This window comes from Urocitellus parryii, chromosome 4 (genome assembly GCF_045843805.1).
Source record: "Urocitellus parryii isolate mUroPar1 chromosome 4, mUroPar1.hap1, whole genome shotgun sequence".
NCBI classification, from domain to species: Eukaryota; Metazoa; Chordata; class Mammalia; order Rodentia; family Sciuridae; genus Urocitellus; species Urocitellus parryii.
The window spans coordinates 7,834,542-7,861,174 of record NC_135534.1 but is presented as its reverse complement, the minus strand read 5'-3'; the positions used below and the strand labels follow the sequence as shown (position 1 = coordinate 7,861,174).

The 26,633-nt window shown below is 49.3% G+C and overlaps 1 protein-coding gene across 1 annotated transcript; it reads left to right on the top strand.

Moving 5' to 3' along the window:
• Positions 1–41: 41 nt before the first annotated feature.
• Positions 42–16,710, top strand: LOC113188213 (solute carrier family 22 member 20). The gene is made up of 10 exons (XM_026396401.2): positions 42–416; positions 488–591; positions 2,715–2,869; positions 5,257–5,425; positions 6,161–6,284; positions 7,818–7,933; positions 9,376–9,590; positions 11,390–11,498; positions 11,600–11,806; positions 16,614–16,710. The coding sequence occupies exons 1-10, from the start codon at positions 42–44 to the stop codon at positions 16,708–16,710; spliced, it is 1,671 nt and encodes a 556-aa protein (XP_026252186.2).
• Positions 16,711–26,633: the final 9,923 nt, after the last annotated feature.

Genomic DNA, 26,633 nt, shown 5'->3' with positions numbered 1-26,633 from the left:
AAGGCCTGGGGCAGGCTGGGCCTTGAGTCAGGCCCGAGGCCATGGCCTTCACGGACCTGCTGGACACCCTGGGCGGGGTGGGCCGCTTCCAGCTGGTCTACACGGCCCTGCTGCTGCTGCCCTGTGGCCTGCTGGCCTGCCACAACTTCCTCCAGAACTTCACGGCCGCTGCGGTCCCCCATCACTGCCAGCTTCCCGCCAACCACACCGGGGCCACCACCAACGACTCGGGGGCCTGGCTGAGGGCCACCATACCCCTTGACCAGCACGGGGTCCCTGAGCCATGCCAGCGCTTCACAGAGCCTCAGTGGGCCCTTCTGAGCCCCAACACTTCGGTCTACGGGGTGGCCACCGAGGGCTGCAAGGACGGCTGGGTCTACGACCGCAGCGTGTTCCCGTCCACCATCGTGATGGAGGTCAGAGGGAGCCGTGGGGGGCGGGGGGCTGCTGCCTCAGGCCAGGGCTCAGTCTCCCACTCTCCTCGCAGTGGGATCTGGTGTGTGAGGCCCGCACCCTCCGTGACCTGGCTCAGTCCATCTACATGGCTGGGGTGCTGCTGGGGGCCGCCGTGTTTGGCAGCCTGGCGGACAGGTGAGCTTCTGGTGTGAGTGTCCCTTCCACCAGTGACGGTCTCTGTGTTTTTTTCTTTTTCTACCCCCCCTCCCCCGAATCAGGATTGAACCCAGGGACACTTAACCAATTAGTCATATCCCCAGCCCCTTTTAAAATATATTATTTAGAAATGGTCTCGCTGAGTTGTTTAGGGCCTCCCTGCTGAGGCTGGTTTTGAACTCTTGATCCTCCTGCCTTAGCCTCCAGAATCGCTGGGTGTGTGCCATGGTGCCCTGCTATGCTAACATTTCTTTGTAAAAGTTTACTCATATTTTCAATGGATAATGCAGAAGTGCATTTACATCCTTCAAAATCCCAAAAGATACCAAAGAGCATGCAGAAAGAAAGCTTTCCCGTCTCGCCCCATCTCTCCCTCCATGGAGCAGCCCAGTTTCTACATCTCCAATTAGAGAGATCTTTATTTCTGTGTGTGTGTGTGTGTGTGTGTGTGTGTGTGTGTGTGTGTGCGTGTGTGTTGTGCTGGTGTTTAAACCCAGGGCCTCACACATGCTAGACAAGCACTCTACCACTGAGCTACAACCCCAGCCTCTATTTTCATTTCTAAATTTTTCATGAAGTTTTATAATTTGGGAGCTGGGGTTGTGGCTCAGTGAAGGAGCACTTGCCTAGAATTCATGAGGCACTGGGTTCCATTTTCAGCACCACATAAACAAAATAAAGGTCCATTGACAATAAAAAAAAAAGACATTTAAAAAAAGTTTTATGTTTTTTGATGCACACATGTACATAGCTATGGGTTACAAGGTGCTGTTCAGGGCAAGTCTATAATGTGCAATGATCAAATCAGGGTAGTCGGTGTATCTGTCACCTTAGACGTTCACCACTTGTTTGTGGTGAGAGCTTTCAAAATTCCCTTTTCTGGCCATCCTTCCTCGAGACGTTTTGAGGTTTTATGCAGTCGGTCAAATCAGTATATGTGCTTGCCCCTTCCTTTTCATGCTGGGTAAGGATGGAACTCAGGCCCCTGCACATGCTGGGAGAGCCGCACCCCCAGCCTGCTCCCCCAACCCCACGCAAATGCTGGAACACTCCCCACAGGCTCCAGCCCCCCACTTTATCTTCACTTTGGAGGCTTCTCCATATTCCTTTGGAAAAGCGGTGCTGTCCTCTCTCACGTCCACACAGCATCCTGTGTACAAATGAACCAGAACTCACCCTCACGGAAAGACTGTGAGACAGAGCGGGGCCCTGGCTTTGAAGAAGTCCAGCTCCCTCACCTCCTCTTCCCTCCCCTGCCCCTCTTCCCTCCGTTCCGGTTGGTGGGGAGGCCCTCCCAGACTCCAGAGCTCATCCCCTCAACCCCTCATCACACCTGGTCTGTCTACATGGGAACTTGTATCCTATCTGGAGGGCCTCCTTGTCTCCAGCCCTCAGCTCAGGCCTGTGCCTTAGAGATGCTCAATGAGCAGTTGTAGAAAAATGAAGGAAGGAAGGAAGGAAGGAAGGAAGGAAGGAAGGAAGGAAGGAAGGAAGGAAGGAAGGAAGGAGGGAAGGAAGGAGGGAAGGAAGGAGTGTACGTGTCATGGGTGTGTGGGGAAGAAACGCTGTCCACACCTTCTTGGTCTCCTGCCCTCCTGGACAAGTAGGGCTGAGCACTGTGGCCCTGGTACCTCGTATGCAATGGGGTGACATAACCCTTCCATCCTGGCCCTGGACTCCTCCTGCCTCCTATGGCAATCAGCTCCCCTGAAGACTCCATGCTGGGTCCTGCCCCCACAGCCTGGGTCTGGCCAGGGCTCATCTCCCTGTGAGTGCTGGTCAGAGGCCTCCTTCCAGCCAGAGCCACACCTGGGGACCCCCTCCCTACCCACACACCTACCTCTGGGTCTCTGCAGAACCTCTGCCTTTCCCGGGCCTGGAATAAGTCTCTTCATCTCCAATTTTCTTCCAATGGTGTCCCTCCGGCGACCCGTGCCTGGGTCCCAGCTGTTGCCCTTCCGTTTTGAGGGGTGGGTTTCACAGGCACCCCAGCTTCCCTGCGGCTGATTTCCCCTTACCAGAGTGGAAGGCCTGGGCACTGACTGTCGGGTATGCCGCTGCTGCTCCTGAAGCCTAACGCTTTGTCCATTCCCTGGGCTCAGGCTGGGCCGCAAGGTCCCCCTGGTCTGGTCATACCTGCAGCTGGCAGTGTCAGGGGCCGCCACGGCCTACATCGACTCCTTCAGCGCCTACTGCGTCTTCCGGTTCCTGATGGGCATGACCTTCTCTGGCATCATCCTCAATTCGCTCTCGCTGGGTGAGTTCAGCCGCGGAGCAGCCTGGACGGCTGGGGCTGGAGGAGAAGGGGAATGGCAGCCCCAGCTTTCTTATTGCCTTTGGCTGGAGTTCTCCTCCAGGGGCCTCAGCTCAGAACACTACCAGGTTCTAGGCCTAGGAGTCGGGGCTTGCAGACCTTGGACCTGCCCACAGCCAGGGGGGCCCTGGCAGCTTTGTCCTTGGTCTGGGGTCTCATTTCCTCCTCTGTGAACCGAGAGGGTCGGTTTATTTCATTTGTGAGTTAATCCACAATAACCTCTTACTAAGTGCCCATTGCATACCAGGCTTAGTGTGGTGACTGGGGCGACTGGGACACGGAGGGCAGTGGGACAGGATGCTCTCCAGAGCTGCAGACAGCCCTGAAATCGTGCAGCCCTTATAAGGGTGGCTTCTCTCAGCTGAGGCATAAGGATGGCAAGTTTGAGGCCAGCCTGGGAATCCCACCTCAAAATAAAAAATAAAAAGGGCTGGGGATGGAGCTCAGTGGTGGGGCTTTCCTGGGTTCACTTCTCAGTACTGGAAAAACAAACACTTGTGGTTTCTTGGCTCCATGGTGGGGATCTGGCTTGTTGGATGCCAGGGAGGAGTGTTACCTCCCAAGTGACAAGTGGCAGGATCAGTCCTCAGCGCAGGCTGGGATTTCCTGGGTGGTCTTGGTGGAGAGGTTCATGGGATAGTCGGAAGCCCACCCTGAACACGGGCCGACATGGGCTTGTGCTTCACTTAAATTCCTTACCTTGCTCAGAAACTGCCACCACCCTCAGCCATCCAATGACAGGATGGGATTTTAATTTCAGGGATGGAGAAGCAGTTTGGGGGTTGGAAGACACAGCAGGCTGGTCCACCTGCCTCTCTCAGTATCAGGACAATGAGGGGCACCAAGCACACAATAGGATCTCAGCAAAGCCCCACAATACCTACATTCACACGCACACACACAAACACACACACACACACACACACATACACATATCACACACACATGCACACATCAGACACTGCTGCAGGCTGGGAACTCTGTCCTTGGGCAGCTTAGTCTGCAAGGAAGTCTTTTTTGAGACTCAGTTGGGTGTTCCAGAGCCTCCTTAACAGGTCACACCTTGCCCCTGGATTGTGCCACAAAAGTGTGAGGACTCTCACGTCTCTTTCTATCTCCCCTCTTTGTTATTATGCACGCCATTCTGCCCTTTTTACTTTTTCCAGTGCCGAGGGTGGAACTCAGCTCCACCCCAGCCCCTGTTCTGCATCTTGAGTCTTTCACTTAGCAATGCCATCACTGGCTCGTTTGTTGATACCTCCCGGGGGACCCACCCCATGGCCACTTGAAGGACTTTGGCTTTAATTCCAAATGAGGCAGGAGACCCTGGAGGACTCTGTGCTGAGTGGAGCCCTGACCTGATTTAGTGTTTGAGGTTTGACGGGATCCCTCTGGCAGATGCCATTTGGCACCAGAACCGAAGCAGGGAGTCCAGAGAAGAGGCCATTGCCCTCATCCCAGCAAGAGCCAAGGTTGAACTGGGCCAGAGGGTGGCAGCAGAGCAGATGAGAAGAGCAGACGGTGGCTGAACTCTGAAGGCAGAAACATGATTTGCTTTGCGGGTGGATCGCACTAACGGGCTCATTGCTCCCTGGAAAGAAGTATCCTCATTAATTTGTCGTGGATGCCTGGGAAGGATGTATCGCGATTTATTTAACAGTCCCACAGACAAGTGGCAGGCTCAGGTTTAGGTTTTCTCCAATTTCTTCTGCCTATAGAAATTTGCAATTTGTCTTCACATGAAGTTAAGCATCTGTTTTGAACCCAGGGCTTCCTGGAAGGTAGGCACACGCTCTACCACTGAGCTATGCCCCCAGCTGGGTCGACCATGTTTTGATAGCACCATGAACCACTCTATTTCCTCTGTGCCAGCCATTCACATCCCTTGCCCATTTCCCTTCAGGCTTGCTGGTAATTTTCCTATTGATTTGAACGAACACTTCTAATATTAGAGAAATAGCCTCTTATCTGTTGAGTTGCAAATATTTTTAACTTTTTTTTTTTTGGCCAATGCTATGACTTTGCTTATTGTGTTTTATGTTGTTTATTTCTATTTAGACATTTCTTTTTTTATGAATTCAGATTTGTTTAACCTTAGCCTTCATTTGACTCCTTTTGATTGTTTCTCAGAATTTTTATATATATAAAATCTAACCGTGAGTTCTAGCATTCTTGTGGTTTTATTGTTTACTTTCAGTAATTTGATCCCCCCACTTTGGCCTGAGTCTCAATGGGTCTTGGCATGAGTTTATCGCCAACAAGAGGCCTGGGGAGTTACGCAGCTGCGGGGGAAGGCAGGCTCCCTGAGCGCACTGCTGTTTCCTCTGCAGTTGTGGAGTGGATGCCCACCCGGGGCCGGACTGTGGCGGGCATCTTGCTGGGCTTCTCCTTCACCGTGGGTCAGCTCATCCTGGCTGGCGTGGCCTACCTGATCCGCCCCTGGCGGTGGCTACAGTTTGCTGTCTCAGCTCCCTTCCTGATCTTCCTCCTCTATTCTTGGTATGTCCGGCAGGAGTGAGGAGGAGGGGAGAGTGCGCCCGGGGACGGGACACTCACCTGGCCCCGCAAGAGGTCGGGATGGGAGAGGCTGGGGTTTGCTGGACCTGGTGGGGACACAAGGGACAGAAAGTGCTCAGGGGGACCATACACTCCTGAGTACTCTCAGGTGGCTTTCAGAAGGTCCAGTAAAACCCCTTCTTTAGCTCTGGGACATGTCAATCATTTTGTCTTTCAACTCCTCTGTGCCTCACAACAGCCCCATGACATTTTATAAGAGGGAGGCTAAAGCACAGCCCAGAGAGGGATCATGATTTAGTAAAGGCCACACAGCGAGGGATCAGAAACAGATTCAGAGTCAGGTGTGGTGGGCGCAGCTCAGGAGGCTGAGGCAGGAGGATCACAAGTTCAAAGCCAGCCTCTCTCAAAATAAAAAAATAAAATGAATTTGGGATGTGGCTCAGTGGCTAAGCGCCCCTGGGTTCAATCTCTGATGCTCCCCTCCCCCCAAAAAAAAGACAGAGAAAGGTTGCATACTGAGTCCACTGTAGTCTCTAAGGACCCTTCAGTGATTCTCTTTATTACAAAAAAGGGAAGGTGACATGTCTTCCAGTCTTCTTGGGACATTGCACCCTTTTTTTAGGATCTGAGAGAAGGTGGATGTGGGTGTAATTGGGTTTGGGAAATGGAATGAGCTCCACCCAGCTCTGGGCCTTCTGCCTCCTTCTCTCCCTCCAGGTGGCTGCCCGAGTCATCCAGATGGCTCCTCCTTCACGGCAAGTCCCAACAAGCCCTGCGCAACCTGCAGAAGGTGGCCGCCATGAATGGGAGAAGGGCCGAAGGGCAAAGGCTGACCAAAGAGGTGAGTGGGGAGGCGGGAGCAGGCCTGGGAATGACCTTCCAGCTCGAGGCCGCCTCTGCCACCTTCCCAGGTCTGTGTGATCTGGGGCGAGTGATTTAGCTGCTTCTCTCATTGGTCTGTCCACCTGTGCAGTGAGGAAATAACCTTCACGTTGACCTCCAGTCAAAATGTAATAAAAGCAAACAACTTCAGAGAGCGATCACAAAATAAAATTGTTGGAGAACCGATAACAAGAGCACAATTTATCACACATTCCATTCTTTAGGAGATAGTTATCATCCATTAACAGTACTGCTGTTTAGTAAGCCCTGTGTGAGGAACTCTCTAACAGCTTCTCATATGTCATCTCACTTAATGCCTCGTTGGTGCCAAGGAGGAACTGAAGCTTGCGGGTCAGGTATCTGCCTAAGACACACAGCGGGAAGTGACTCCGAACCTCTGCTTTCAACCACCTCCTGATACTGTCCCAGGAAAGTGGGGAGCTGAAACTCCAAACCTCAGCTCTTGTGTCCCGCTGACCTCAGACAGCAAAAGCCAGAGAACTTCATGATAGGTGACGTGAGGCGGAAATAAAGTAAAGGAAAAGTGAGGCTTCGGCAAAAAGCACTCTCGAGGGAGAGATGGGCCGTCTCCAAACAGAGAATGGCAAAGGAGACAAAGGTGTCCCCAGTTTTATTACTGTTTCATTACATTATTACCTTAGTCGGTCCTCTCTGGAACTGTCACAGTGGCCATCCTTTTGGGGCGACTTCATCCGCAAGTCAATCCCATGTTAATGGGGACACTGGGGTCAATAGCTGTCAGAAGTGACCTTATTGCTCCTGCATTACTAAAGGACTCTTCCTCCCCAGACACAGGGAGACACCTTGAGCCATAATTCCTAGCTTCATGTCCACATCAGAGGACCCTGTCAAGAGTCAGTCCCATGAATCCTTTTCTCTTGACATATTTCCCAATGAGCTCCTTTTGCTTCCGGTTCTTTTCTACAAATTAACTATCACCTTTGCTCTCTTGTCTACTTTGGAAGTAGCTTAAAGAAGGACCCCTAAAGTAATTTAAAGACCACTTACGACCTTGCCTACACTTGACTGCTCATTGCTAGCTTCTACCTAACAGCACTATCTCCAAGTCTACACCAGGAAAGGTATGGACAGACTCCCAGACCCCAGAGCCAGGAGGGAGGGGCACATGTTGAAACCTGTGCCTCATCTCAAAGCCCTGGAGCCACTATCTTTCCAGGGGTCCCAACAGGTGTGTGGTGGGCGCACACCTGTAATCCCAGCAGCTCAGGAGGCTGAGGCGGGAGGATCACAAGTTCAAAGCCAGACTCACCAACTTAGCGAGGGCCTAAGCAACTAAGCAAGACCTTCTCTCAAAATAAAAAATAAAATGAATTTGGGATGTGGCTCAGTGGCTAAGTGCCCCTGGGTTCAGTCTCTGATCACCGCCCCCACACACAAAATGGAGGTGTTCCCAGCAGGGACAGGAGGCCCTGGATCCTTTGCTGCCACTGATCACACATTCCTCACCCAGGTGGTGAGCTCCTACATCCGGGGCGAGTTTGCAAGCGTCCGCACCTCCAACTCTATCCTGGATCTCTTCCGAACCCCAGCCATCCGCAAGGTCACGTGCTGTCTCATGGTGGTCTGGTAGGTGAGGGGCTCATTCCAAGACTTTGACCTGAGGCAGGAACGTGCCTTTTTCTCCCACTCACAAACTCTGTCCTGAAATACTCCCAACGCAACGAGCAGGTGAGCTTTGCAAAGCCAGTCTCATCCCACCCCCCTTTCTGATGGAGCCCTCTGCTGGGTGCTAAGATAGAGTGACAGATGAGACATTGTGTTGGTGAAGGGGGCAGGTCTCCTCTGAGGGTAGGGGTGAGTGCCACTGGAATCTTACAGGCAGCTTTTCCAGAATGGACCTTGCATTATCCCTTTGGGTTCTCTAGGGAGATTCTGGGAGGATTCTAGGGGATTCTGGGAGGTGGCAGGGGATTCTGGGGCGAGTCCATTCTGAAAAAACACTTCCAAGTCCAGGAGGGAACAGCTAGAGATACCATGATGTCCATGCAATATGACAAGTATCCAAACAGCAGTTCTGCTCATGGCTGCAGAGGGCTTCACACAGCAGTTGGCATTCTAGCGGTGGTTAATCAAGTTTGCCAGGTGGGCAAAAAGAAATTCCAATAGATACGTTGCCATGAAGAAGAGAAATGGATAAGAATATAAAGGTGGGCTGGGGAGTAGCTCAACGGTAAGTATGCCCCTGTCTTTAATCCCCAGGACCATCACAAAACAAAACAAAAAATCCACATCTATTATTTGAAATATAGACCCTTCCATACTCAAAGGAAGGGCAGACTCTCCTGAAGGGTAGAGTCTGGCTGAAATTACCTTCACCCAAATGTTTGCATCTTTTCTGTAAAACAGGGGTTTCTAAAAATTATTTTAACTTTTTTTAATCATTCTTTTTAAAAAAATTTTTAAGTTGTTGATAGCGCCCCAGCCCCAGCCCTATTTTAACTTTATTTGTTTGTTTGTTTGATTGTGCAGCACTGGGATCAAACCAGGACCCAGTGCGTGTTAGGCAAGCATGCTACCAGTGAGCCATATCCCCCGTCCAGATTTGTTCAATCATTTACTTAAATAGATTCATATATGTGTCATTTACACCTTGGATTCTAATTTAGTAACATTATTTATTTTGTTTAATAAATACTCTATTATTTACTTTCCTTCTCTGTTCTGGCTTTGGCCACTGGGAGCTTGTTGTCATAGGCTCCTATGTCCTTCACTTACCTCCATCTCCTTGTGTCTTTATTTTTTTAGCACTGCTTTAACTTCAGTGCTAAGTGGTGCTGACAGGAAACCAAATGCACTCCAGGGTCCATGGATGGGACTCAGGGGAGTGAGTGTTAGGAAGAGATGATGGGCGAAGTCTGGACTCCAAGGCCAAAGTCAGAGACTTATGAGACCAGGAAGGGTTTCTAACTCTCCCAGGAGAGGAGTCCTATGTTAACCATCCTGTGTCCCCTGTCCTGGGCCCAGGACAGTGAAATGGTGGAACAGGATCATTCTGCCACCTTTGCCAGGTTCTCCAACTCTGTGGCTTACTACGGCCTGGCAATGGACTTGCAGAAGTTCGGGCTCAGCATCTACCTGGTACAGGCTCTGTTTGGTATCATCGACATCCCAGCCATGCTGGTGGCCACCACCACCATGATTTATGTGGGCCGCCGGGCCACAGTGGCCTCCTTCCTCATCCTGGCTGGGCTCATGGTCATTGCCAACATGTTTGTGCCTGAAGGTAAGCCATAGCTTGTGCCTGTGCTGCCCTCTGGGATACTGCCACACAGGTTCCTGGAGAACTGGGAGCCCCTGGGGTCTTGTGGGCAACGCGCACCCGGAGAGAACAAGGCTGAGAGGTAGTTTCTGGATCTGGGGGAAATGTGCCTAAGGATTAATGGAGTTTGTTAAGCTCTTAGTGCCTAGTGTCAGTGCAGGAAGAAGATCCACCACGGTCATGAGTCTGCCCTTGAATCAAGGACAGTCTTGACAGCCAGACAGACAAATGCATATAAAGCCACTGGAGAGCCAACGTGGTGACTTCCTTAGGCCACTGATGTGTGTGTCCACTCGGAGCAGGCAGCCTGTCCATGGGTTGAAAAGTTAGGACTTGAACCTCAGCCAGCCTGGTCTGGAGCAATGGTTCACACAGCTGGCTAAAATCACCTTCACCCGGAGAAAAATCCCAAAGTCCAGGTGCTCCACACCACGAAAAGGGACTCTCAAACCCTCAGTACTTAAAAAGCTGTGCAGTGACTTCAGCAAGAAGCCAGGATTGACTATCTGGGATCTAGAACATGTGCCAAACTATGTGCGCAGGTGTGACCACAGCTTTGCCACCATAGCCTGGGGCAGGTCGTCTAACTTCTCTGGGCTCTGGTTCCTCACCTATAAAATGGACAGGTGTTATTGTTAGTATTTTGGGACATTTTCATCCAATCATTTTTCCTATTTATAGATTTTGTATTCTACGTAATTGAGACATCATTTATATATACATATATATGTAATGCAATAATGCAAATAGGATTATCTATATGTATACATGTACATTGATAAAGGATATATATATATATATGTAAAATATATATAAAAAGGATATATAAAATATCCTTTTCCATTATATATTAAAAACATCCTTTTCCATGTTAGTACAACATTTCATGGGCTTGATTTTTTTTATTAGTTTATATTTTATTGAGATTGGTGTTTTTCAACTCTGGATGCATATTAGAATTAGATATTTAAAAATATCCAAACTTGAGGCTTTGATATAATGGATGTGGGGCAGGGCCCCAGGTGTGGGTGTTTTATGGAATGTCCCCACGAAATTCCAGTGTGCAGCCTGGGCTGCCACCAATCCAAAGGCAATATAATTTCTTTGACCATTACCCTCATACGGGACATTCAAATTGGGGTTTTGCAATGTATAAACAACAGTTGAGGACAGGGAGGCTAGGAGATGATAACAGTGGCCAAGTCACTCCATTGGGTCAGAGCTGTGGACTAAACTCAGGCCTGACTCCAAAGCTTATCTCCAGTAGATCTTGGTGACAGATACAAACAAGAGAGGAAGGAGAGCCAGGGTGCAGTGGCACATGCCTGTAATCCCTGTAGCTCCAGAGGCTGAAGCAGGAGGATTGTGAGTTCAAAGCCAATCTCAGCAAATTAGCAAGGCCCTAAGCAGCTCAGCCAGACCCTATCTCTAAATAAAAATATAAAAAGGGTCTGGGGATGTGGCTCAGTGTTTAAGCACCCCTGGGTTCAATCCCCAGTACAAAATAGAGAGAGAAAGACACATGGGGTGGGGGTGGGGCGCAGAAGTCAGAGAAGGGCAGTTTGGGGACTTCCAGGTGCCAGTTGGGCACTGAGGTAATAGAAATACAGGCTCCTTGCCCTGATGCACCTCCCTCATCCCTGCTTAGGCCCCTGAACTTCACCCTCTGCCTCTTTCCCCTACTCTTGGCCTCCCCCCAGCCTCCCACCACATTCCCCTGCCACCCCCTGTTCCCACACTCAGCCTCCCTTTGTCCCCCTTAGACATGCAGACCCTGCGCACCGCCCAAGCAGCTCTGGGCAAGGGCTGCCTGGCCAGCTCCTTCATCTGCGTGTACCTGTTCACGGGAGAGCTGTACCCCACCGAGATCAGGTGGGTGTTCGGAGGAGAGGCCAGGTGCAGAGCTCTCTGCCCAGACACCCAGGGCCCAGCCCCGAGAGTGCAGGCTGTGTGCTGAGTCCTCCCTCCCACAGGCAGATGGGGATGGGCTTCACCTCGGTCAATGCCCGCCTCGGGGGCTTGGCTGCGCCCCTGGTCACCACGCTCGGGGAGATCAGCCCGGTCCTGCCGCCCTTGGGTTTTGGCACCACCTCGATTCTAGCAGGCCTGGTTGTCCTCTGCTTCCTGACCGAGACCCGCAACGTGCCCCTGGTGGAGACCATCGCTGCGATGGAGAGGAGGTGAGCGAGCGGAGCGCCGGGCACGGCGGGTGCGAGGCCAAGCAGGCGGTGGTCACCCGGAAACAGCCGGGGAGCAGACGCAATCCTCCCTGCCTCGGTCTTCCGTGGCTTAGCTTTCGACAGAAGCGGGCCCAACGCGGACCATAAAAGAGAAAGAAGGGGGCTGAGGGTAGCTCAGCAAAGAGGCGCGCCCTACCTAGCACTGCAAAAAAGAGAAATAGACCAAAGACCCGGAGACTCGGTTGGAAATGAAGCCTGGTAGAGAAATGGGGAGAGGAGAGAGAGGCAAGTGCAATTTGAAGCCAAGTCAGATGGTTGCAGGGTTGTGAACTGGGCCCTGAGTTTCTGAACAACAGAAAGGGAGACCCTGTTGGCGGGAAGAGAATACCAGCTCCCCAGGGTAAGTAAAGCTCCCCTCAGTGTTAGGCCGGAGGAAATGTCTCTCCTGGGCCTCCTTAGAGAGGTTACTGAGCTAGGTGGCAGCAATGTCCTGGACAATAAGTGCAAGAGGGGATCCGATGTGGCTGTTCCTGGGTGAGGCATTTCTTAGTCACAGCATGCTCAACGAAGACCCTTAATTTTGAAAAGCAGGGACAGGGGTGCAAGACACATCACTTTTTCCTGAAGCACTTGCGAAAAAGTTGCTGGCGTTCCTTCCAAGTACTTCGATGTGTATTCCTCCAAACAAGGATGCTCTCTTACATAACCACAAACCACCATCAAAATCAGAAAGTCAGTACTGCCATGTGACCACTGTTTCATCTTTAGGCTTCCAGCCTGTTTCTGCAACAATGTCTGATGCCTGGATCCAGCAAAAGGGTTCAGATCCCAGTCACAGAGCTTTTAGTTGTCTCATTTTCCTCAGGCTCTAGTAGGTTCTCGGTGTTCTTGGATTTTCATGACTTCCGCAGTTCTACAGGGTTTTTTAATCATTGAAAGAACCAGTGCAACCAAAAGTACACCCAATATAGTGCCTCACAATACAGCAGGAGAGCACAGGCCAGCATGGGGGGGGGGCACAGGTGCACCTCCCAGGGTCCTCACCTGAGCCCCTGAATGGCTTGTTTCTGTATCTCAAGCCATCAAGACAAATTCTCCATCTCAGAGAAGCCAAGGCACAGGTTTGCTGATTTTTTTTTTTTAATATCTCACTGGTCATAACCAAAGCCAGTCTACATAACCAGGCAAGCCAGGTAGAAACCATAGGTGTGATTCTAATAAAAGATGTAGACAGCTGGTAAAGGCAGCCTCCAGGGGAGAATCAGGCCCTGACCGCACATTATAAATTACTAGCCAGTACTGTTATCTCACCCCTGTCTTGACAGATGGTCAAGGTCATGGCTCCATCTTTAAAGATGAGCTCAGATGCACCACAGCTTTGAAGATCACAGATCAGTTCTTTTCTGGGGTTCATTTTGGTTGGGGTTTGCTGATCTTACAGGTTACCCCGTATTCATTTCAGGTAGGAGCACCTAATAGTGATGCCCTAACCCTCCTCCACAGATGCCCTCTGCCCAGCCACAGGCTCTGACTCCTCTCCATATGGAGCTGTCCCCTGTGGGAACATCCTTCTCTCCCACTCGGCTTCTGACACCCCAGGCCAGGCCACCTATATGTGTGGACGTCCTCCTCATCTTGCCCCAGGTCTGATGCCTGTTCCTGGTCACACCCCTCACCTGGTCAACCCATGAACTGCTTAATCTCGGATTCTCCATCCAGGACACTGTCCTTTCTAGCTCTGACACCTGAGGCCAGGCCACCCCTGCATGTGGATACCACCTTGTTTTACCCCTTGTCATAGTTTTGGTTTTGTTCAGGAAAAGATGGGAAGAAGAAATGCTTTGCACATACAAATACACACATAATAATAATAATAATAATAATAATAATAATAATAATTCAATATAATCAGTATTTGTTTATTTTAAAAAATTTAGCTGTAGATGAACACATTATCTTTATTTTGATTATTATTATTTTTTAATGTGGTGCTGAGGATCGAACCCAGTGCCTCCATACGCTAGGCGAGTGCTCTACCACTGAGCCACAACCCCAACCCAGTATTTGAATATATTTTTGATGATACAGGTTGTCATTCTCGTAAAGAACTGAGGGACAATCCCCTTTCTTCTGCCATTCCTCCAAATCATGCACTTCTAGAGTCCCCTTGTCCTCACAGCTTTTCCTTGGGATTAGACCAGGCACCACGGTGCCCACAGTAAATTAGCCACACCCAGCACCTGTTTGCATGTGAGCTTCTGCAGAAAAAATTTAAATCAGAAGTCTATTAAAGTGGAAATAGGCACAGGGCTTATTGAGCAATCAGAACACAAAAATGGGCTGACGTCTCAAGGAAGCCAAGCCCTGCCCCTGGGTAGATACTGGCAGAAGCATGTCCAGATGGGGCTGCACCCCAGGAAGATTAGTGACCAAAGCCAGGACGTCTCTGAAGAGCTCTGCAGGCTGAGGATTGTACCTGGGATTTGATTCAGGCTTTTTGAAATCTCATTTGATTATTAGCCAATGAGTTCCTGCCATGTGTCAGACACAAAGCTAAGTACGGACTGAAGAGGGAGAAAACAGATGCCATCTCTACCCTCTTGGAGCTCGCAGAGCAAGGGAGACAGAGAGGGAAAATACACACAAATAAACACACACCAATATGTGGGATTAAGAGAGACCATGCGGTGGAGAAGGAGGAGGGGTCAGCCAGTCTGAGAAGGGAAGTATGTCCTTGGAGGAAGGAGCAGCCTATGAAATCCCCCTGAGTCCCAGAGTGCCTGGCTTGCAAGGTGGGGCAGGAGGTGGTGGCAGAGCCAACCTTAGAGGACACGTTGAGAATTTAGGCTTTTAAGCTAGTGGAGAAAGTGCTGTGGGGCAGGGCTTGGAGGAAGGAATCTGTATGTCTGAGTGACAGTTTTTTTTGTTCTTCTTTTTTGTTATGCTGGGAGTCCAACTGGAGGCATCACACAGGTGAGGCAAGGGCTCTACCACTGCTGCATCCCCAGCCCTGAGCTATATTTTTAAAAGAGCTTTCTGTCTGGTTGGCATTATCATTCTCAGTCCAAACAGGGTCTCAGTCTCGGCTCTAGGCATTTCTGGCCATTGCTGCAGAACAGTGTTGCTCAACTTTTTTCAGGTGATTCATTAGGGTCATGACTCGTCATGTTGGAGCAAGCACACCCAAGAACAACTGACTGACCATGTTTTAGAAGTTCTTTCATGTAAAACTTGCACATTCACAAAGGAGGAAATGCAAATAGGAAGTAAACTGAATGAAAATATGCATCTCAGTCAGAATCAAAGAAATGCAAATTTTAAAGCTACTGGGGCAGCTACTGGGGTGCAGCTCAGTGGGTCAGCACTTGCCTGGCAAATGTGAGCCCAGGGGTTCCAGCTTCAGCACCGGAAGGAAAAGGAGAAGAAGGGGGTGTAATAGTTTTAAATATTCAGTAAGGAAAGATTTTAAAGCCCAATGGTAATAGTTAATGCAAGAGCCTGTGTGGGCAAGGGATCTTTCTGGAAACTTCTTTGACACAACTGATCATGAGCTGTAAACATTTTTGTATTCTTCTAAGTAGCAGTGACATTTCAAGGAGTTTGTCCTAAGGAAATAAGCTGAAATGTGGTCACAGTTTATATATAAAACATATCCAGAGCTGGAGTTGTGGCTCAGTGGTGGAATGCTTGCCTAGCATGTGTAAGGCACTGGGTTTGAGTCTCAGCACTGCATATAAAAAAATATATAAATTTCCAAAACACCCAATAACTTAAAGTTCTAGTACATCATACAGAGAGTTATGTTATAAAGAGTCTGAAGTGGTAGACTGGGGATGTGGTTCAGTGGTAGAGCACATGTCTAGCATGTGCGAGACCCTTGGTTCCATCCCCATTACTGGGGGAAAAAAAAAGTTTTAAATGGCATGAGCAACTGACGAGGTGACTTACACCTGTAATCCCAATGACTTGGGAGACTGAAGTAGGAGGATTGGGAGAAGGAGGCCAGCCCAGGCAACTTAGTTAGATCCTGTCTCAAAGTAAAAAATAAAAAGGGCTGGAGATGCAGCTTGTGGTAGAGCGCCCCCATGTGCCATCCCCAGTACTGCAAAAAAATGTACTGCCATGGGGATAGTTACAAATACAGATAAGCAGCATGTTTAAGTTATTTATATTTTCTTAATTATCTCATGAAATAGACTTGGAAGGGAGAAGAAATATGTTAACATTGTTGTAGTAATTGCCTCAACGTAAGGGTGATGGTTTATGTTTTAAAAGTTAGGGTTTTTGTTGTTGTTTGGTTTTGTTTTTTGTGGTGCTGGGGATGGAACCCAGGGCCTCATGGTGCTAGTCAAAAGCTACCACTGAGCCACATCCCCAGCAAAAAAAAAATAAATAAATAAAAAATGACCTCCAAATTACCTCTGTGGAGCAGATTTTCTTTGGCTCTCACGGGGAAGAGCAAATGAACACGAGTTGATTCAGCCCAAGGACAGAGAAAAAGCACTAGAAGGTTCACATGGCAGGACTAGAATATGGGATAGTAGGAAGAGAGGAAGGGAGCTGCTACGTGAAGAAATCACCATGATGAATGAAATCAAAACCAAATATTAAACGATAATGAATTTAAACTCCTGAACCCAACGATTGAAACAGGAGAGTTCAAAGTTAAGAATAAAAACTGGGGTGAAATGGTTGGGCCACTGAACAAGTTCTCAACACCGAACTTGCTAAAAGTAGACAAAGAAATGGGCGAGACAGGCAAAGGATTCACACGAGATGACAGGAGTTTCCATTTATCTTTGAACAGAATGAAAGAAGCCTCTTCCAAGAAGGAGGCAGAAGAGAAAAGCGAGGAAATCGCCCTTCAGCAGCTGGGATCTTCTCCTCTCAAAGAAACCATCTAGGCTGCCCGGAGCCTGGCGCCGGCTGGCAACAGCTCACCCCTGTCCAGACCCGCCCTGGGGCTTCTCTTGGGGGCACCAGGGGCTGTGGTGCCGACTCCAGGCAAGGTCTACCAGAGGTCAGCATGGCCCTGGCACACAGCCACCCAGTAATTGGCTTTACAAATATACAGGGACTCCACTTCCCAAGGACCAAAAGAGAGATTGGTCTCTGTAGCAATAAAAGACCTATTTTCCTTTGCCATTCCCAAATCTGCCCCTTCTGTGTCTCTGTGTACTGGGGTCCTACCTGAGAATGCAGTGTTTATTGCAGAGTTCGTGTGACATTCCTGTCACGGGGTTGTTCCTGGAATAGCCCCGCTTAACCCAGAGAATTGTCCAGAACTCTGCTGCACTCATTTGGAGAGAGTAAACACTCCCGCCCACCTGATGGGATTACTACCGGTGACTTGGACTTTTGTGCTACCTTTGTGTCCCCAGGAGCCCCTCCCAGTGTGCCCTGCAGATGGCACAATGAAGAGTGGAGTAAATGTTGAAGCAGATTCCGCTGCTCCTCCGCATCCCTAGCAATACCACCCTGCAGTCACGGGATCTGGTTCTTCTTCCAGAGGGTAGAATCCTGGGTATGGCCAGCATCCTCCTGACCTCAGATCCATTTCCGGTCCCTATGTTGGACGGGTGTCTGTATCCCCGGCCTTGACCTTCACTGGAATTCAGAAGAGCTTCAAAGGAGATTCCAATCTTGGCCCATAGGGTGGCCTGGGCCAAAATTTCTTGTCTTATCCTTTCCTCCTGGAGTTGCCATAGAATCAAATGGGATCAGTGTTCAGACTCCCACAGCCCAAGGACATACACTGCATAGGAAAGAAGCAGGAAGGCCACAGTTTGGGCAAGAGCCATTATAACCCGCTACTTCACCAGGATCAGTCCCTCAGCAAGTTAGATCTTTTGTGTGTGTGTGTGTGTGTGTGTGTGTGTGTTTTGCTGGGGATTGAACCCAGGGCCTTGTGCATGCAAGGCAAGCGCTCTACCAACTGAGCTATATCCCCAGCCCAGCAGGTTAGATCTTGCAAGAGAATTTCAATAAGACTCCCCACCAAATTGTCCCAAGCCCCTGGCACTGATGTACCAAATCCTCAGTTTCTCCCATGGATCTAACCTCCTCTGGAAATGTCAGGGAACATGTCAATAATCAGTGTCTCAGTTTTCCTATTTGAGTTGTTCTTAACCCTGAGCAAATCAGTAAATTAAAAGAGGCAGAGGGCTGCTCTTCCTGGCCATAGTGTGGGACTCACCTCAGGGATCACCCCTTCCGGGCAGCTGTCCCTCCCCTGCCTGCCTCTGGTTCCCATCATGCCCTCTGTACAGTCTCCTGGATGCTGCCCAAAGTTTCCTACGACAAGCATAAATGGTCTCAGGGTTACAGGTCGCAGGCCATGGGATAAAACCATAAAGCCTTTGACTACTCTTGTCCTTAGCAGAAAACACAGGCCAGAAAGTACCAGTGATGACTTTCTCACAACTCCGTGTGAGAACTGGACTGTGAGAACAAGACTCCGCTCAGCTGTTGGTCCTTACAACAACCTGACAGTAACTGGCAGATGGCTTCCAGAATTCTTTACTTTTACATAAGAAGGCCCTGAGAGGCTACTGTGAGTTGTCTTTAAAAGCCCTCGTGACCATGATCTTCTAGGCATCTCTAAGTTTCTGAGAACGATCGGGCCTGGTGGGCTGTAGGGAGCCTGCTCACCACGGTGACTGGTGTATTCCAATATATCAATGATTGCCCGGGTCTGGTTCATGAGCAGATCAGCTAAAATTAAAAGCTGATGATTGGGGGCTGGGGATGTGGCTCAAGCGGTAGCGCGCTCGCCTGGCATGCGTGCGGCCCGGGTTCGATCCTCAGCACCACATACCAACAAAGATGTTGTGTCCACCGAGAACTAAAAAAATAAATAAAAATAAATAAATAAATAAAAATAAATAAAAAATAAAAGCTGATGGCGTCCTGGGTCATTGCTGCTTGAGGCCCCAAAGAAGTGGCTGACAGCCATGCATGGGAAAGTATACTCCCTTTCACGCGGGCTTTGGAGCTTAGCCCTGGAAGACATTGCCCAGAACACACCAGACCTGTGCTGCCTGGTGTGAGGCGCCATCAAGAGATGGACCTTAAAGGAGAGACTGAAACCTGAACGCTAGGGCTCTGCACCCCGCTTCTGTTTTGAGCTTTAAATGCAGCAAATGACTCCACTTAAGTGGGTTGTTAGTGATGAGGTTGGGGGGGGCGCAAGGAGGCCCAGAGGGGCTGTCAGAGTCCAACCACATCGTCAACCCTTGTCACTCTCTCTTTTTTCCTTCCCATGCCCACCCTGGAATCCTCGGCTGCTGGACTTTGCAAGTAGCAGACGGCGGGGGAGGCAGTGGAGGGACCTGACCCGGGTGCTTCTGTGGCTGTGGCCCTGCTTGTGGACCTGGGAGTTACGGGTATTGAGGATGATGATCACGACATTTGACTGCCCCTGAGGTGAACCTGGCGCGGTCCACTTCAGGCAGGGAAGATGCTTCCGACTGCTGAGCCTCCTGGGGACAAGACTGGCAGACAGGGTGGACAAGACACGGGGAAGCCTGGGAAAAGGCGCAGCCGTGGGGTCAGGAACTGGCCCTTGGCATCCTGGAGAAGGGACCCCTCTCCTCTCTCAGGTCCTGTCCACAGGGCACCTGGTGAGTGTGACAGACCACGGGCACCCTCATCCTGACCGTGAACCGGTGAAGACTCTTCATCAGAAACTGCCCAGTGGCCAGTTTCTGGTGTGGCCCACTTTTGTCATAGACTTCTGGTCTACTGGAAGTGAGCTCAATGGCAGGGTGGCCTCCCTGTGAGATGACAGCACAAGGTTCTCGTTCAGGTTCTGTCCCTTTGGTGTCTTTTTCCACAGGCTGATTGTTCTCAACACTCCAGCACAGGTCGTGGTGGACAGTCACGAGGCCTGGACTCCCATCAGGTCAGTCAGGGTGGGGGACATGGGTGGATTCAGCTTGACCTGACACAGCCATCTGGAATCGCAGCCACCGTGACGGACCCTGAGTAAGTGGCCCTGGCCTGTCTTCTGGTCAACACAGGAATGTGCCTGATGTCTCGGGTGTTGGTTTGAGGTAAACCAGGTGCATTCCAGCTTGGATGAAGTCACTTTTGTCCTGATTACTGTATAAGCCTCGTCCCTCTGACCCAAATCACAGGAATCCACCCGTCTCGCCGCCACCCATGGCCACTCTTCTGTCAGCAAGTCCCTAGTAAACGGCATTCATTCTGTGTCATCCTGGATCTGTCTCTTTCTTCAGTCTCTTGGCGTCTTGAAGTTGGTTCTTTTACACTGGATTTTTCCAGAACAGCGTGCACGGCTGCTGACACCTCTTGCCGCATGATTTGATAACAGCCTCGCTGGCTTGGCTCTGGAGAGGGAGCCCGTCTGCATGGGCTTGACCAGCCTCCTAGAAGTCAGTGATGGCCATTGTCACCTGACGTTATCTAGATGTGGTGCAAGTTCCTATCAGTGACCAGGGTACTGACGGGGTAGCTGAGACCCCTCAGCTGGAAACAGGAAAACATCGGGGGATGGGGCTTTAGGGGATGTGTCCCCATGGCACCTGGTGACCTGGCAGGTATCCACACAGGCCACGTGGGCCACGTAGGTGAAGTCTTGAGCCACAGCTCATCTGAGCCTTGGTAGGACCCTGCGATGCCCCTGGGCCAACCACCACAGGAAGGGAGGCCCATGGCGACTGTGGGCCGGCTCCCACCCACCCCCCTTCTCCCCAGAGGCTGTCCAGAGCGGGTTGCTCACTGGCTCTGGTTCTGATGAAGCCTGAGGCTTCCTGCCCCCTCCTCAGGATGGACTATGAAGGTGCTCAGCCGCATCTAGAGTGGGCTGTTCTGAGATCATCGGGCCCCTCCCTTTTTGGTCTGTGGAGCAAGGACCTCAGAAGGCTGAGTCTTTGGCTTCTTCTCCTTTTTTTTTTTTTTGTTCCCCTATGTGGATTATAAACCCTAAACCTAAAAGTGGCTCATTGTGTCTCCACAAGTCAAATCAGTCAAGCTTTGACCTGGACCTGCCCTTGTCTTGTATGCGAACTTGACAGAGACCTACAATTTCCCCTCCCCTTCGAACCAAGGATGAGCCAGAGAAGCTGGAATTTTCTAATTTGGGGGTTGCTTATACAACTTGAAGGGTGCCCGTAACCTGGGAATGCTGGCAGATCCATGGAACCTCAATATTTAATTGGTTACTGACTTACGAAATTAAGACTCAAGGAATATACCTTGAAAGCTTCCATTGAAATAGTTCACGTGAAAAGTTTAGTCCCCCCCACAAAATATTCATAGATAGAGAACAGCTTACTTCCTGATGGAAAGCAAGCAAGATGCCCACTGGCTCTTTCCCAAGAACTCAGTAGAAGAATGAAGCAAGAGAATAGATATAATATATATATATATATATATATCTATATTCACACACACATATATATACATATATATATAATTTTTTTGGGGGTGGTCCTGGGTATCAAACCCAGGGCCTAGGCCATGCTAGGCAAACACTCTGCCATTGAGCTCCACTTCCAGTAGACCACAAGTCCATGACAAAAGTGGGCCACACCTGTGATATCACTGGACCCACATCTGTGTTCTGAACAGGCTCTTCTGTGACTCTCACATTCTGAATCGTGAAGAGTCTCGCCAAGGAGCTGCTGTGGCACCTGCAGGCCCCGAGTAAGCCTGGCCGGCTCTTCCGATGGGAAAGGCAACTGTGGGACTGTTTTATGGAACCCTTGAAAGGAAGATGAGGGGCTGGAGGTGCAGCTGGTTGGTGGAGCACTTGCCTAGCGTGTCTGAGTCCCTGGGCTCATCTCTTTTCATTAGATCTTATTTTCACATGACAGTAGAATGTGTGCTGGTTTTAAGTCCTTTGGGTATATGCTGAGGAGTGGGATAGCGGGGTTAGATGGTGGTTCCATTCCAAGTTATTTATTTATTTATCTATCTATCTATTTATTTATTTGTTTATTTATTTTGATACCGGGGATTGAACTCAGGTGCACTCAATCACTGGGCCACATCCCCAGCCCTTTTTTGAATTTTATTTAGAGACAGGGTCTCACTGAGCTGCTTAGAGCCTTGCCATTGCCGAGGCTGGCTTTGAACTTGCAATCCTCCTGTCTCAGCCTCCTGAGTCACTGGGATTACAGGTGTGTGCCACCACACCCGGCCTGTTCCAAGTTTTCTGAGACATCTCCACACTGCTCTCCAGAGCGGTTGCAGCAATCTGCAGTCCCACAAGCCATGTATGAGCTTGCCGACATTTATTGTTACTTGTATTCTTGAGAATTGTGAGGCCCTGACCTGATCCCCAGCACACACACAAAAAGGCAAACAAATAATTTGGCCTAGAAACCAACTGTGAAAGAAATTTACAGTATGATAGAAGGCATTCCAAGATGAAAGATGTTTTAAGTACATATTACACAATCCATTGAGATGGGGTCTCGCTACTTTGTTGCCCCGATGGGGCTCCAACCTGCCATCCTCCTGCCTCAGCCTCCCTAGTAGCTGGGATTACAGGCCTGCACCACCACACCCAGCCCTTAAATGTCCTTTTACAAAGAGACGTAAATGGAAGTATATAGGAATAACGTGAAATGTTGGCATTTGCAACCTGAAACTGTGCAAAGGGTTGAATCAGGCCATCCGTGTACTTTCTACTTTTGAATCTGGTGGAAATTTTCTTGATAGAAGTGGCTTTTTGCCAAGATTATTCTAGAATGATGCCTTGCCTTCCCAAAGTGACCCAGACTGCCTCCCCGGGCCACTCTGCAGTGGTCCTCGTCAGAACACGTGGCCTCTACTTCAGCCTTTAGTGGTCACAGGATGACCACATCCCACGAAGCCCCAGCCCAGCTGCCTGTGGACCATCCGGCCAAGGCTGAGCACACAGCCAGATCACTGGGCAAAGCTGAGGCTGGAAAGGGCCAAGAACCAAGCAGTAGCCAACAGTCGGGGAGAGAGGTGGACAGGCCACAGATGTGCCCGACATGTCTATTTGGATGCTATTGGTACAGCTCCCCTTAGTAGTTAAGGATAAAGCTGAAGTTATCATTTTGATGCACATGGTTGGCACTGTGACCAGAAAGTCTTCTTCATGGCTGCATGGAGAACAACCTCCTGAGTTTCCTTGACATCTCTCTGTCACAATTTGTCATCATGAAGGTTCTTAGATGTACAAATGTATATTTTTCCCTACTTAAGTTTTTTTTAAAAAATATTTTATTAGATGTTCATGGACCTTTATTTTTATTTACTTATTTATATGTGGTGCTGAGAATCGAAGCCAGTGCCACGCACGTGCTAGATAAGCGCTCTACCACTGAGCCACGACCCCAGCCCCCTACTTAAGTTTTTCTTCTTTTTCTCTTTTGCAGTACTAGGGCTGGAACCTAAGGGCAAGCTACCCTGGAGATTCATCCTTAGTACTTTTTTTTTTTTTAAGTGAGAGAGAGAGAGAGGAGAATTTTTAATATTTATTTTCTAGTTTTCAGCAGACACAACATCTTTGTATGTGGTGCTGGGGTTCGAACCCGGGCCGCACGCATGCTAAGCGAGCACGCTACCGCTTGAGCCACCTCCCCAGCCCATCATCCTTAGTACTTTTTATTTTTTATTTTGAGACAGGTTCTTGCTAAGTTGCTAAGGCTGGCCTCAAACTTGGGATCCTCCTGCCTCAGCCTCCCAAGCTTCTGGGATTACAGGCATGAGCTACCATACCTGGTTGCTTATATAGTTTCAAAAAAAAAAATTAAGGGACTGGGGATGTGGATCAGTGATAGAGCACTTGCCTAGCATGTGAGAGGCCCTGGGCTAAGTCCCTAGCACACATATGTGCTCATACACACAAAGATGGAGCAAAAAATAACAAATGTTGGCAAGGATGTGGAGAAATTGATGCCAATGTGCACCGAGGGTGAAGATGTGAGATGTGCAGCCACTGTGGAAGACAGTAAGGAGGCCCCCCAAAAAGTTATAGAAAGAATCTCAATGTGATCCCAGTCATTCCGTTTTGGGTATATACTCAAAAGAACTGAAAGTGGGGACTTGAACAGATTTTTGTACTCTATGTTTATAGCATATTCTTCACAATAGTCAAAAGGTGGCAGCAACCCAAGTATTCACCCACAGATGACTCAATAAAAGAAACTGTGACTTATCCATACAACAGAATATTACACAGCTTTAAAAAAGGAAAGTTCTGACACATGCTGCAACGTAAATCAACCTGAAGCGTCATGCTAAGTGAAATCACCCGTCACAAAAAAGCAAATGCTGTATGAGTCCACTCATATGGTAAGTACCAAGAGCAGACAAACCCATCACGACTCCTCACCAAGGCAAACTAGGGAAACAGGAATGGGTGGGGCACTCTACAGCCTCCCAGGGGCTTCTCCACACTGCACTGTGCGGCACCGGGGCCCTTCCTGAGCTGCACCATTTTCTGACATGTTGCCAAGTCATGTTTTGTTTTGACACTGGGGATTGAATTTAGGGGAACTTGGCCACTGAGCCACCTCCCCAGCCCTATTTTGTATTTTATTTAGAGGCAGGGTCTCACTGAGTTGCTTAGCACCTTGCCATTGCTGAGGCTGGCTTTGAACCACAATCCTCCTGCCTCAGCCTCCCAAGCCACCAGGATTCCCGGCTCAAATCACATTTTTACAAAATTTTGGGGGGCCATATACTGTAAAACAGAGGCCAGGGTATAGCTTGGTGGCAGTGAGACAGCTCCCCTCTCCCCGAACTTGCCTCAGCCTGTCAGCCATTAAAAGCGTGGCGTGTGCTTCCCCCGCAGTCCAACGCTGAACGCTGGCCTGGGACCATTAGAAGTGGGGCGAGTGCTCTTCCCGCCCCTCGCCCCTCGTTCTCTCAAACAGTCTTATGGACCTCAAAACCCAGGCGCATGGCCAAAGCGGGGATGCCTCTAGTATCACAAAGGACGGACTAGGAAGAGAGTGACACTCTTGCAGGGTCATTGCAAGGGGCTAAAGACACCCCCCACCCACACACACCTGTCATTCTCAGCCGCTGCAGCGACTCCTGCTCAGAGTCATCCAAGGGGAGAGGTGACTTTGGGCTCCTCTCTCAAGGATGAACCTCTCACCCAGGAAAAGGACAACACCTTCTGGATGTACCTGAAGCCCATGAAAACCCCTAAACCCTCGCCCATGCTGCCGGCTCACCCACCGGGGACCCACGGAGCTGGCCTGCTCTCTCTCCGCCATCTCCCCTCCCTGGAGGATAAACCCCACCATTAAGTGTCACCGGAGTGCTCAGTATCCCTTGGCCCAGTTTTCATGTCTGCTGTTCCTGTTTCTTATCACGAGTGCTCAGTGGACTTGGGAGCCTGCACAGATCTAGAATTTTCCATGGCCTCACTCTGGATACTTCCTCTCCAGCCACCCCGAGAACACAGTCAGGTCGTCACACCTGGACGTTACAGTCTGGGTGTCGAGGGGCCTCTGGGCCCGATGTCTCCTTCCTTTACAAGCGGGGTCCTCTCCTCCTGGGTCCCAATTCTTCTTTTTCTTTCTTTTTGTACCAGGGATTGAACTCAGGGCACTTAACCCTGGAGCCACATCCTCAGACCTTTCTAGTTTTAATTTAGAGACAGGGTGTCACTAAGCTGCTGCAGTCCTCCTCCCAAGCCTCTCTAGCCACCGGGGTTACAGGCAGGCACCACGGCCCCAGGCAGCCTAATTGCTTTTAACCAAAAGTGCAAAGCAAGAAGAATACGAGGTTCTGGGTGACTTCCCACGGCTTCTAATGGAAGTTTCAAGAGGTTTGTGCGAGGGAGGAACAATGACTCTGTTGTCGTCTCCACAAGGCTGCTTCAGGGCTCCCAGGGCCCCAGCTCTCCAGCCAGCACTTACTCAAGGGCAAGCCAAGGTCAGCTGTCACTGAATCCTCACCCAGACCCAGCCCTGGAGAGGGAAGCCCGCCAGGGCTGCTCCTAGGGAGAAAGAGAAATGAAAAGATGAGTAAGAGGGAGAGGAAAGAAAAGACAAGGAAATCCAATTTTAATCTAAAGTTCCTCCTGCCTTTTCAGGCCCGTCAATTCCAGATTCCTGGGAAATCTGTAAGTCTTCGAGTTACTGCAAATCCATTCACTTATGAAAATTACATTGCACACTGTGAATTAGCTCATGCGACAGAGTAAGCAAAGAGAGAGATGATATTTTAAGAAACTTATAATTCAGAGACTTTGCTACATTATCTATTTGTTGTTGTTGTTTTCTGGGTACCAGGGATTGAACCCAGAGGTGCTTTACCAATGAGCTATAACCCCAGTCCTTTTTATTTTTTATTTTGATACAAGACCTTGTTAAGTTGCCCAACCTGGCCTTGAACCTTCGATCCTCCTGCCTCAAGCTCTAAATTTAAGTTAGTTTTGAGTTAAATAACCTGACTTTTCTTTATAGTTGTGTTACTAAATAATGTTCTATTGATGAAAGATATTAAACATGCTTCTTTGTATTTTCCTTTTAATTCTGGAGGTTATGGGGATGCATTTGCTCGCCACAGGAACAAAAGCCGGCAATGTTCCTGTGATGACCCAAAAATCCTTATTCTCATCCCTGACTATAAAAAATAAATATGTATGCACAAGGATCTTATTTCAGTTACATCAAGTGACGTCACATATAAGAGAGCACTCCTAAGTAAAAATAAATTGAAATGGATCCAAGTATTTTAAGAACCATGTGGTTACATAAAGTTAATACAATTATAAGTTATGTCCTTATTCTCAACATATATTTTTCTAGATATTTAGATAACCAATAGTTGTTAATCTAAAATAATTAGCACCTATGTCTAATTGTTT

Excerpts from the sequence above, each read along its gene's own strand:
- LOC113188213 (XM_026396401.2), top strand. The coding sequence starts at position 42 with ATGGCCTTCACGGACCTGCTGGACACCCTGGGCGGGGTGGGCCGCTTC. Across the intron at positions 592-2,714 it reads TTTGGCAGCCTGGCGGACAG|GCTGGGCCGCAAGGTCCCCC; the intron begins GTGAGCTTCTGG and ends CCCTGGGCTCAG. Across the intron at positions 11,499-11,599 it reads CTGTACCCCACCGAGATCAG|GCAGATGGGGATGGGCTTCA; the intron begins GTGGGTGTTCGG and ends TCCCTCCCACAG.